The sequence below is a fragment of the Seriola lalandi genome, unplaced genomic scaffold (genome assembly GCF_002814215.2).
Source record: "Seriola lalandi dorsalis isolate HSWRI2012SDOR001 ecotype SW California unplaced genomic scaffold, Sedor1 jcf7180002054978, whole genome shotgun sequence".
Taxonomy (NCBI): Eukaryota; Metazoa; Chordata; class Actinopteri; order Carangiformes; family Carangidae; genus Seriola; species Seriola lalandi.
This window is the reverse complement of record NW_019525528.1, coordinates 123,567-135,712: the sequence shown is the minus strand read 5'-3', so window position 1 is coordinate 135,712 and position 12,146 is coordinate 123,567. Positions and strand designations below refer to the sequence as shown.

At 44.7% G+C, this 12,146-nt stretch overlaps 2 protein-coding genes across 2 annotated transcripts in view; one reads left to right on the top strand and one right to left on the bottom strand.

Moving 5' to 3' along the window:
• Window positions 1-2,767: 2,767 nt before the first annotated feature.
• On the top strand, window positions 2,768-5,822 carry LOC111646948 (ras-like protein family member 11B). The gene is made up of 4 exons (XM_023396549.2): window positions 2,768-2,930; window positions 3,638-3,691; window positions 3,809-3,885; window positions 4,481-5,822. The coding sequence occupies exons 1-4, from the start codon at window positions 2,828-2,830 to the stop codon at window positions 4,859-4,861; spliced, it is 615 nt and encodes a 204-aa protein (XP_023252317.1). The 5' UTR covers window positions 2,768-2,827; the 3' UTR covers window positions 4,862-5,822.
• A 40-nt stretch (window positions 5,823-5,862) lies between these two features.
• Window positions 5,863-12,146, bottom strand: part of plin6 (perilipin 6) — an 11,142-nt gene continuing 4,858 nt past the window's right edge. Inside the window, exons 4-6 of the mRNA XM_023396497.1 lie at window positions 11,790-11,971; window positions 8,164-8,430; window positions 5,863-7,039 (exon numbers count right to left, since the gene is read on the bottom strand). Coding sequence (XP_023252265.1) covers window positions 6,650-7,039; window positions 8,164-8,430; window positions 11,790-11,971 — 839 coding nt within the window. The 3' untranslated portion in view covers window positions 5,863-6,649. The remainder of the gene's footprint in view (window positions 7,040-8,163; window positions 8,431-11,789; window positions 11,972-12,146) is intronic.

The window sequence follows — 12,146 nt, the reverse complement described above, 5'->3', positions numbered from 1 at the left end:
GGTTTCTCCTGTGAACATTACCTTATTGTGGGGTGATAACAGCGATGACAAAAGCAACAGTAAGTCTAATAAAAATAGTAATAAAAATAGTAAATAAAATAAAGATAGCTTGTTGCATACATGTATAACACTGATGAGAACCAGATGAGTGGAGTCAAAAACCAGGGGGGAGGGGTTATCACTTTAACCAGCATCTTGCCGATCAGTTGCTAGATGATTGGTTCAGACTTTCCAGTTAATTTCAAACTTATCTTGTTCCAGCTTCAGAATGAATTTTAGCTTCTCCATTATGAAAATATCCTTAACCACTTTGATCCAATCTTCGACTGTAGGAGAGTCTTTTGCCAACCATTTCCTTGTGATTGCTTTTGTACTTGCTAATAGTAAAATATTTTACATGTATTTGTTTTCAGGTCCCTTAACAGTGTCCGGTCTCAAACCCTGATGGGATCACTATTTTCATGATTTTCTCTATGTTCAATTTGATTTCTTCCCAATATTTTGAAATGACCGGGCAGTCCCAAAACACATGAAGATGTGTTGCCTTACTCTCACCACAGGATCTCCAGAAAGATTTACTTCCTCCCAGAGAAGTCCTTTGTGCTGGAACAATAAAAAACATAACTACGTTTTTCCACCCAAATTCTCTCCAAGACGGAGAGGATGTACCCCCATGTTTCCATCTGCATCGTGATGTTACTCTCTTTCTCCCATTTCTCCTTTATATATGCAGTTTCTCCTCCTTCTAGTTCTTGCAACACCTTATATATCTTTGATATGTTTCCACATCCAGGGTCTGACCTGTAGCTGAGAAGAAATATCTTCACTAGTCCCAAATTAGTTTGTTATAATTCTTCCTTTTCCATTATTTTCTCTAGGTAATGTCTGACTTGTTGCAGTTTGCCCCTTTCATAGAGGTCAATATGTTTTATTAACCCTTTATCAGCCCACTGTTTAAATCTTACATCCATCCTGTTTGGTAAGAAATCTGTGTCATATCCTATCATCTTATCATCCAGTATGGTTCTTTACCCTTGTTTTCATTGATTACTTTATGCCAAATCCTCATTGACATTTTAATCCATGGGTTTGTGTCTTTTAGACAAGTAATCAACCCACTATCCCCTATAATTGCTTGTAATGGAATATCACTAGATATCTGACATACTATGTCTTTCCACTTCGCTTTATAGGAAGGGTTGCAAATGTTAACCAGAATTTTTATCTGCACCGCTTGGTGATAATTTTTAATATTCTGGAGAGCAAGGCCTCCTTTGTCTTTTGTTAATTGTAGAGTCTTGTAGCGAATTCTTGGCCTCTTCCCCTGCCAAATGAAACGTGATATTAATTTGTCTAATTCCCGAAATTTCCCCTTTGGAAGTTCAGCTGGTATGTTTTGGAACAAATATAGTAACCTGGGTAACAAGTTAATTTTTATTGCCTCCACCCTCTGTCCTAATCCTAAAAAAGGGACAAGATTCCACCTGGTCAGATCGGATTTGATTTTGGAAAATAGTGGGTCACAGTTCTCTGATATAATCATGTTCAGGTGTTTTGGAATATTCACACCTAGATATTTAATTGACTTTGATTCCCAATTGACTTTAAATTCCTCTCTGATGGGTTGGTTAGGTGAATAATTAAATGTCAAAATTTGAGATTTGTGGGTGTTTAGTTTATAACCTGATAATAAACCATATTCCCTCAGGGTTGTGAGCAATTCTGGAAGGGAGGAGGATGGGCGCCCCAAGTATATCAAAATGTCATCTGCGAACAGGGCAATTTTGTGTTCGTCTTGCGACACCATGATCCCCTTTATCTTATCATTGTGCCTTATCCACTGACTCAAGGGCTCTATAAAGATGGCAAATAAGAGCGGGGATACAGGGCAACCCTGCCGACATCCCCTTATATCCCCCTTACATCCCCATATATAATATATATATTATTATAATACATCCATGGAGTGAACGGAGGTCAGCGGTTGCTCAGTCGGCCATTTTTATTATTTTGAAAGTCTTAATTTACCCAGAATTCATTGTACCATAGTTCGATTTAAAGTAGTCAAGAACTAAACTGATTTGTGCAACGTATGAATTTAGACCAGCTGACCTTTGACCTCCAACAAGTCGATCAACAAAAAATTAAACAGCAGCTGTTTTGATCATGAATAATTTTTCTGACTGTGAGACACAAACTGCACGTTAAATATTTATAAAACATGAAGAAGAGTACAGACATGTTCTCACACAAACCACCTCAGTCATTATTGATTAACTATTTTGATTGGTTGATTAATCAGATGTTCAGAGTGTAAATAAATGAAAGTGAATTAAGGTTTATTTGTCGTTGCTCCTGATAAAACAAGTATCAGTAAAACAAACTGAACTGAACCTGCTCCTCACAGCCAGCAGGGGGCAGCACGTCAATGCTGCCGTGATCACACAGACCTCAGGAGGATCATCATCATCATCATCATCATCATCATCATCATCAAAGGCCTGAGACCAGGACCAGTGCGAAGCCCAGCAGCAGAGTTCTGGATCAACTGGTAACCCAAACTTAAACCTGACTCTAAACTGGACCTGTTTCTAACCTGGACCCTCACACTCTGTGAACTCAGTCCAGCTCTGATCATCACCACTGTCGACTCGACATCCACCAATCAGACAGAAGAGAAAAACTGACCAACCACAGACTGAGGGGTGTGTCTGACAGCTCTGAGACCCCGCCCACACAGTCTATATAAAGCCCAGAACCTGAACCAGGACGTGCAGACCCTGCAGAAGCTCACAGTCCAGTGTTTGCAGACCAGTCCTCAGTCCTGATGGTGGTGGAGCTGAACAGCAGGGTGGAGGTGATGGAGGGAAACCAGCAGAGAGTGGAGGCCAACATCCTGCTGCTGGGGGCTCACAACGTCGGCAAGTCTGGTACGAGATCTTCAAATCTGACAGGTTTCCTGAGGGAGCGGGAAATGTCCATCAGATGCCACTTTACACCATATTTCATATTAATTCATTTAAAATTAAACAGTATTTAATTAAAATATATAAATATGTATAAGTATAAATATGTAAAGTCTTCTAGTTTCTGTCTGAAGGTTCAGTTGTTGTGATATTCTTGTTCTTGTTCTATTGTAAATGATCAGATTTATTTTTAGACATGTTCTTGTCGTGTTCCTGTAGTTTTCAGTCTCTGTAAATGTAAATACAAACGATAAATATTATCAGGTTTAAATTCATCTGTTTTCTTTGTTTAATCTTCAGTTTAGATTTTGATTCATCTTCATTTAGTTTCTGTGTTTTAGTTTTTTATCAGAGCTGCTGGATCTTTTTTAGATTTAATTAATCAGATATAATTGATTTTTTAAAATTACCTTTTTAAACAAAACCTCTGTGGTTCCAGATGTGAACATCTGCTGGTTTCTTTAGTGGTTCTCAACCTGAGGTGTAGGACCTCTCAGAGAGACAATCAGCAGATTGATCAATGATTATTCAATCAATGTTGTTCACTGAGATTCAAACTGGAGATAAAATATTTTATTCAGCTTCACTTTCAACATGTTGTTGTTGTTGTTGTTGTTGTGTTGTTGTTGTTGTTCTCGTTGTGTATTAATGATCACTTTCTCTCCCTGCAGCTCTCACTGTCAGATTTCTGACCAGGAGATTCATCGGAGAGTACGGAGACATCGGTGAGAGAATACTGCTCTGTGATTGGTCAGAGGTGTCTGTATGTGCACTGTGATTGGCTGGTTAATGCTCGGTCAAAAACCCTCTGACCTCATGTTTGTTTTTTGTTGCTGTTGTAGAGTCGGTTTACAGCCGGGTCGACAGGATCGACGGTCAGAACATCTGCTTTAACATCTGGGACTCTCAGTTCACACAGGTGGGAAACACACACACACACACACACACAGGGAAGCTGTCACAGCTGCTGTTTATAAAAACTATATCTAAGGTTCATTCTTGACCCTTCAGCCACACCTCATGGCCTTCATCAGCAGGCTCAGTTGTCATGGAGATGGTTCAGTTGCTGCGTGGATTTCAGGTCACATGACAGCAGGTACAACCACCTGTTATTACCAGTAAGGCTCCACATTCATGTATATTTATCCATCACCATGACAACTGAGGAAAACTCCATACACTGTTGAAGGCCATGAGGTGTGGCTGAAAGCTCCGTAGGATGAACGTTTTATTTTATTTAAATTGTTTTGAATAAAAATAAAAAATAATGTGAAATTATTTTGTGTCGTTTTAATGTTTAGTTTTAAATGTTGGAAGATGCTGTTCTGTCTGAAATCATCACCTCTGACCTATGACCTCGGACCGACTATAATAATTAATCATTTAGACTCTTATTTTGAAACTCCCCCCTCAGTGTTTAAATGTAGAGACATCAGTTTCTCTGCTTCACCTGAACAGTCAGTTTAAATGACAGAGCAGCTGCAGTCAGACTCAACCTGCTTCCTGCTCCTCAGGCCGGGGAGAAGCAGCTGCAGTGGGCCGACGGGATGATCCTGGTCTACAGCATCTGCGACCGCGGCAGCTTCGACGTGGTCCGGCAGCAGCTGCAGCAGATCCGCGGCGGCAGGAAGCCGTCGTCCGTCCCGGTCCTGATCGTGGGGAACAAGCGGGACCTGCAGCGGTACCGGAGCGTCTCCAGCGAGGAGGGCCGGCTGCTCGCTCTGTCGCAGCGCTGCGGCTTCTTCGAGGTGTCGGCGGCCGAGACGTACCACGGCGCCCTGCTGGTCTTCCACCGGCTGGTCGACCTGGTCAGAGAGACCCGGGCCCTGAGGAAGACCAACGCCGGAGTCCGAGGGATCGTCCGCAGCGTGTTCGGAAAGAAACGAGCCGAGTAGAGGAGGAAGGTTCAACACGTGAACGTTCTTTACCGAGTCTGACGTGAGCAGATACCGGAGCGTCCGCCTCAGCAGAAAGGTCAAAGGTCAAAGGTCAGGGACGAGGTGGTCAGAGGCATGTTGAGAGGAGCGTCTTCATTTGAAAGTGTGGAGGGAAAGTTGGTGAAAGAAAAGTTGTAGAAATGATTCAGAGACGAGAGGCGGCTGCTGATTGGACAGAGGGAAAGACTGAGCTAACTGCTGATTGGACGGAGGAGTTCATACTGAAACATCTCAACAACCCTCAGACGGACTGATGTTCATGATCCCCAGAGGATGGATCCCTCTGACTCTGGTGAACCTCTGACTTTCCTCTAGCGCCACCCTCAGGGTCACATCTGTGGATTTTGCTGAAATGTCTCAACAACCATCAGATGAACTCAGACGTTCATTTTCCCCTGAGGATGAACTGTCATAACTTTTCCTGTAGCGCCACCATCAGGTCACTGTTTTCAGGTCTCTGGTTTATAACATGGTGAATAATGTTGGTGAAGATTAAACCTGACAGACATCAACGCATCAGCAGCTCGTGGACAAAGTGTCACATTCCTGCTACTCAGAGGATGAACCCTCCCACACTGCAGCCTGTAGGAGGCGCTACAGCACCTCAAGGCTTCACTCTGCAGACACAGGTGACCTGAGGGAAATCATGTGACCTGATCAAGCAGCAGGCCGATGAAGTGACAGAATAGTTATTGATTAGAATATAACGATGTCATTATGAGGTAGTTGGAGCTAAAGAACCTGAGGGAAGTTCAAATGCAGATTTGTAAATTTTTACATGTTGTTGTTTCTGTGAAAATGAAATGAATGTCACTGATGATGAAACAGACGAAGAGGCGTTCAGAGACGACGCTGCCGATCAGTTTGTAAACACGTTGTAAACAGACGATTTTTCTAATAAAAACTGAAGAGAAACTGAGTCTGCCTTTGATCCTGATACAAACACAGTGAGGTGAAGCTGTGAGTCCAAGAAACTTTATTGAACACGTCGCAGGTCGACAGCTGCACAACATTCAAACACTTTGATCTTCTGTCTGTGAAATAATGAGAATAAACTTGTCTGATTTAAATAACATGTTTAAACAGTTTGATTCAGTTCAGTCTCATGTCATCAGTCAACACTGACTCTCTGTCTCTCTTCGTTCAGCACAATAACACATTAAAGGTCCAACCTGTCACCTTTTACTTAATTTATAACCTTTAATATCACCTTTAAAACCTGTTTCCTTCAACAACAACCAGCTCGTCACTGTGAACTCAGCTGTTACACATTTCACCGCTGTGTCACTGTCGTCATGTACGGTGGCTCTGAGGAGCCAAACAACAGGTCAGATAACACCAGGTTTATTATTCAGCTCAAAGAACATGTCGTTAAAATCAATGTTTTCTGTGTTTCCTCCTGTTTTAAAGTAAATGTTCAATATCTTCATATATTCAACATGATCATATCGACTCACATTTAACACTTACGCATTGTGAAGAAAATAAATATGAAGCTGGACTGTATCATAGAGAACTGTTGTTTTTTTAACTAGAACTCACTGCTGTTTGTTTATTGTTTGTTTGTTTGTTTATTGTTTGTCTAAACTAACGATCCGATGGCTCTGTCGATGAACGTGAACGCACAGACCAACGCCAGCTCAGGCAGAAACGGCTGATCATCGGGGGCGGAGACGGGAGGCTGTGATTGGTCAGTGGGCGGGACCGGCAGCAGCGATAGGTGGTGGACGAGGGCGGGGTGGAGCCTCAGTCGGCCGTTGCCATGGCGTTGGCGTTGGTGTTGGCGGTGTCGTCGGTGGAGTTGGGGTTCAGGTACTCGAAGGCCTTCTGGCTCTGAGACACAAACTGTTTGAGCGGCGCCAGGAGCATCTCGGTGGCCGAGGGCCGCCGGTGGACGCCGACGTCGAAAGGGACGGACAGGCTTTCCACCTCCAGGGCCGAGTTAGGGGGGTCGGGGCTCTGGCGGCCCACGGTGCCTCGGGTGGCGCGGGAATACAGACTCCGGCGGCGCCGAGGACGACCGTCCATTGCCTTCAGGAAGAGGCTGTTAGCCGAGTTGCGCCGAGACGAACTATCGGACATGAAGTCCTCGTGGTTCAGGAAGTCCTCCACATCCTGATGAGACGGCTGCTGCAGCTGATGGACACACACACACACACACACACACACACACACACACACACACACACACACACACACACACGTCGTTAGTTCAGCTGCTCTGAAATGTAAACACTGTTTGTAGCTCATTAACATAAAATATAATTTAATATCAAGCCTGTATTTTCTTGAATATTTGATTTGATCTCATTCAGATCTTCATTTGTTTCTAAACCTCAAACTTCCGATCTCCTCCTGTGGATCAATAAAGTCTCATCAATCATTTATTTCCACGTCTCATTATCTGTCGTTGACTGATCCGGATCAGGACCAGGACTTTCCATATGAACTACAAACATGGCGTCGTTTTCAGACATGACTCCAGTCATTAGACACTGATTGAGACGTGTTGATCTTCTGTAGTTATTGATTTTAAATCATGTTGGTGAATCAGCTTCATTTTCACAATAAAATGTTCGATACAGACACATGACGGTTCCCAATCTCATTAATCAATTAATCTACTGATCATTTTTCAATCAATCATTTTGTCTATAAATTAATAAACATTTTGTCCAAAACATGAAACTTAAAAAAATGAATACAATGATTGTTTGATTTTCAAATAGATGAATTATCTGTTGCTCCACTGATTAATCATTAGTTTGTCAGCCTCTAGATAATAATCCATATTCTTCTCACCCCTCCACCTGCTGCAGAAGTAACAAGGAACAATCAAAGTTTAATTTATGATACTGAAAAAAAGAAATATGTAATTAATTGAGCTTCAAGCTTTAATAAGATGTTGTTTCCAGTTTGTTCTGCTGCCTCCAAAAAAAGTAAATAGAGCTTTAAAACACTGATGTTGATGGAGGCTAACAGTTTCCCCCTGCTTCCAGTCTTTATGCTAAGCTAGGCTAAACACGTCCTGGACTGGAGATGAGAAGAAGAAGATTTACAGATTCACATCACATGCAAAAGAAAATAAATATATCCACACATACATTTATAAACCAGAGACCAGACCCTGATTCTGACTCTGATCCAGACCCTGTCCCTGAGTATTTTGGCGTCTCAGAGACGCCGTACTTTCTCATCATTAACATGGGCTGATGAAACTCTCAGGTAGATCTCAGGTGGCCCCTCCCCTCTGGACTCACCATGTTGTAGAGCGGCGTGGCGTTGATCACCAGCTGCAGCAGGATCTTGGACAGTTCCTGCAGGTCTCTGAGCAGCTGCTGGATCTGGACCGGCAGCTCTCGGACCTGCTGGACCGGCCTCAGCTCTGCCAGCGTGGTGGCCTGACTCTTGATCCCGTTCAGGGCCAGCTCTCTGATGTTCTCCGTCCGGTACACCAGCACCACCATGAGGCTCTGCAGGTACTGCAGCAGCTCCCCCACCACGTCCAGGACCCGGCCCAGACCCACCTGCAGGGAGACACACCGGGTCCAGAGTTAGCTGGAGGATTTCTGAGGACTCAGGTGAGATCCGACTCACCTGGATTATAGAAGTGACTTCACAGCTCCAGTCTCACTTCAACACGAGGACATTCATGTCTCTGCAGAGTTTTTTTTTTCCAGGTATTTGGTCAGTGACGTCACTGATGATGTCACTGATTCACACCTGAACTGAACTCACTCGTAGCTTGATTATTAAACCCAACATTAACAGATCCAGATAATAACCGGTTAGTCTCAGTGAAGACAGACTGAACCAGACAGAACCGGACTGAACCGGACAGAACTGGACTGAACCGCACCGAACTGGACAGAACCAGACAGAACAAGACCGAACCGGACAGAACCGGACAGAACCAGGAAGAACTGGACTGAACCAGACAAAACCAGACAGAACCGGACTGAGATCTCAGTGGCTGCTGTAGAAGGTGGACTCTGTTTCTACAGTGAAGACTGAAGCTTTAGTTCAGAGATCATGAGTTTATCACTTATGTGTTTTAACTGTTTTATCATTAGCATGTCCATTAGCATGTCTGTTAGCATGTCCGTTAGCATGTCCGTTAGCATGTCCGTTAGCATGTTAGCCAGTTCACTGTTCACACTGTAATCTTCAGTCTCTGGTTCAGTCTGAGGCTGCTGACCTTTGACCTGAGGATCGACAGGAGGTTTTTCCCGTCACCAGGTCAGGGTTGATGTGTGAACACACTGTTCTCAGCTGGCAGCCTCCAGTTTCCCAGCACACCAGACAACAGACCAAAATCTCTGGACCAGATCCAGAACCCAGAGCTGGCAGCAGAGAGACACGTGAGGACACGGAGACTGGAGAACATAAACACAGTGGAACAAAGAGAACACAACATAAACACAAGGACAGGAGGACAGGACAACCTGCAGCAGAACGTCTGTGACCATCAGGGTCCAGACCCGGACCAGATCCAGAGGGTCTCTGGATCTGGTCCGGGTCTGGACCCTGTCCTGGAACAAACCTGACCCAATGGAGCGAGAGAACAGAGAGCCTCTGTCTCTGTCGGCTGGTTTCACTCAGTGAATCAGTTCTGGGTCACAGACTCAGTCTGAGCTGGGAAAATCTGCAGGGTCTGATCAGGTTTCTGGGTCAGACCGAGTCCACGGGTCAAAACCTCTGACCCGAACAAACACAGGTCCAGGGACAGCACGGGGACCACAAAGAGCCAGACCAGCACGTGATGGAGAGGGGTCTGTACCAGAACCATGCCAACACACACACACACACACACACACACACACACACAGGTAGTTCAGTACAGACGAAGACTGCAGGTCATCAGGGGACAGGTGGGCTCACCTGAGCTGAACTTGAATGAATATGAGTCTGGCTCAGATGGTTAATGTGAAATGCATGCTGGGATATAGTGTTCTACCAGGTGCTGGTTCACCCTTGACTCCTCCACATGTCTGAGTCTCTGTGGCTCCCAGGCTCTGGGTGCTGGATTTGAAGGGGGATGGGTGCAGTCCCTGAGCGGGGAGGGGGCGGAGTCAGTCTCAGCTGACAGTTATCTGTGCATCAGCTCAGACGCTGTGTGCAGCACGTAGGCACAGGCAGGAAACTGATCCTTTATCTTTAATGGAGCTGGTTTTCCTGCAGCCGGGAGATCCAGGTCTCTGCTGGATCCAGACTCTGATCTGTGTGAGAGCAGCCGCTATAAACTGAGGATGTTTCTTTTAAATGGAGCTGTGAACAGGTCTGATCAGTCATTGATCATCCATCGGTCATTGAGGAAAGAATCTAAACTCCTCTGATGTTTTACAAACTAAACAATTACAGCAACAGTTTTAATAAAATTACAAACATGGAGGACTTCCCTCTGGATCTGGATTCGGTTCCCTGAAGAAAGAATAACAAGTCACCCTGACAGTTACGGCCTCAGGAAAACCAATCGCTCACAAACATCCCTCCTGTATCTGGCTGATCAATGCTCTGAACGACACAGAGCCACAGTGAGATCCCAGTCTCTCCTCTCTGTTGTAGCATCCTGTTGATCTGTGTGTTGTCACTGACATGTTGTTGTTGTTGTTGTTGTTGTTGTTGTTGTTGGTGTTGTTGGTGTTTGATTGCTGTTGTCAGCTGATGCACTTATTCATTTACTCTATTTATTCTTTATATGGATCTGGTAGATTGTAGAAATTAATTGCCCTTCTGGGATTATAAAGTATTCTGAATGTGAATCTGAATTTAATGTTGTGGGACCAGGACCAGGACCAGGACCAGGACCAGGACCAGGACCAGGACCAGGACCAGGACCGGGACCAGGACCAGGACCGGGACCAGGACCAGGACCGGGACCAGGACCAGGACCAGGACCACAGGGGTCCACATCTAATTCTAACTATTACTTTCATAACTGATTAACTATTGTGTCTATAAAGTGTCAGAAATGTTGAAAAGTGATTCATCAATCAAACAATCAACATTAATCTTCTGTTGATCGACTGATCAATTACTGGACTGTTGATGTGAGGAGGACTGATGTTGTATATGGACCAGCATGAAGAAACACATGTGTCTGGTCACGTAGTCAGCCCACACACACACACACTCACACACACACACTCCTCTGGGAGCAGCTGCTTCACGTCTCCTCGTCTGTGTTTGTTTCTGCTGCAGATTTTTATCAGTTTGTTCTTTTAGAAACTAAAGATCAAATCTTACAACAGCTGAGACACAGAGACGAGTCTGAAGACAGAGACACAGACACAGAGACACAGACACAGAGACACAGAGACAGAGACACAGAGACGAGTCTGAAGACAGAGACAGAGACACAGAGACAGAGACACAGAGAGACAGAGAGACAGAGACACAGAGACACAGAGACAGAGACACAGAGACACAGAGACACAGAGACACAGAGACACAGAGACGAGTCTGAAGACAGAGACACAGAGACAGAGACACAGAGACACAGAGACGAGTCTGAAGACAGAGACACAGAGACAGAGACACAGAGACGAGTCACATTAAACACATAAGAACACAGTGTGAAACACAGAGTGTGAAAAGACGTCTGTTGTCCTGCTGTTTGTCTGTCCAGCTCATGTCTCTGTGTTCCTGCTCTCCAGAGGATGAACCCTTGACTCCATGATGTGTCCTCCAGCGTCCCCCTCAGGACTGACTTCACAGGTGTAGACTGTGTTTAATGAAGTGATGTCACAAAACAACCTGTTCACCTGGTTTCCTGTCAGAGGAAACAGCTGTGTGTGCCCACACTTCAAATCAAGCAACATGCCAGAGGTGACAACACCTGTGCAGGTGGACCCTGGGGGCGGGGCTTTAGGACACTTTAGGTCACCTTGTCAGCAGCGTCTCCCAGCGTTGTGACGGCTTCCTGCAGCTGCTCCCTGACCTTCATCATACGGTGATACAGCTGCAGACTGAGGCTCAGCAGGAGACTCCGCACCCTGGTCCACAGACTGGGCTCCTCATCCTCATCTTCATCATCGTACTCCTGCACCCTCATCTCCCACTCCCGACCTGACCACAACAACATCAACAACAACATCAACAACAACATCAACAGCAACCACACAACAATGATGACAACGACAAACAAAAACAACAAAACAACAACGACAGGGGCGTTCAGAAAATTATTCTGATGCACATTTTTCAAAAGTCCGTCACTGGACAGTTTTTGTTTTCTCACAAT

What these genes read in the sequence shown, in the direction of transcription:
- LOC111646948 (XM_023396549.2), top strand. Translation starts at nt 2,828, where the DNA reads ATGGTGGTGGAGCTGAACAGCAGGGTGGAGGTGATGGAGGGAAACCAG. An exon ending in CGGAGAGTACGGAGACATCG is followed by an intron (nt 3,692 to 3,808) that starts GTGAGAGAATAC and finishes TTGCTGTTGTAG; the next exon opens with AGTCGGTTTACAGCCGGGTC. An exon ending in GGGACTCTCAGTTCACACAG is followed by an intron (nt 3,886 to 4,480) that starts GTGGGAAACACA and finishes CCTGCTCCTCAG; the next exon opens with GCCGGGGAGAAGCAGCTGCA.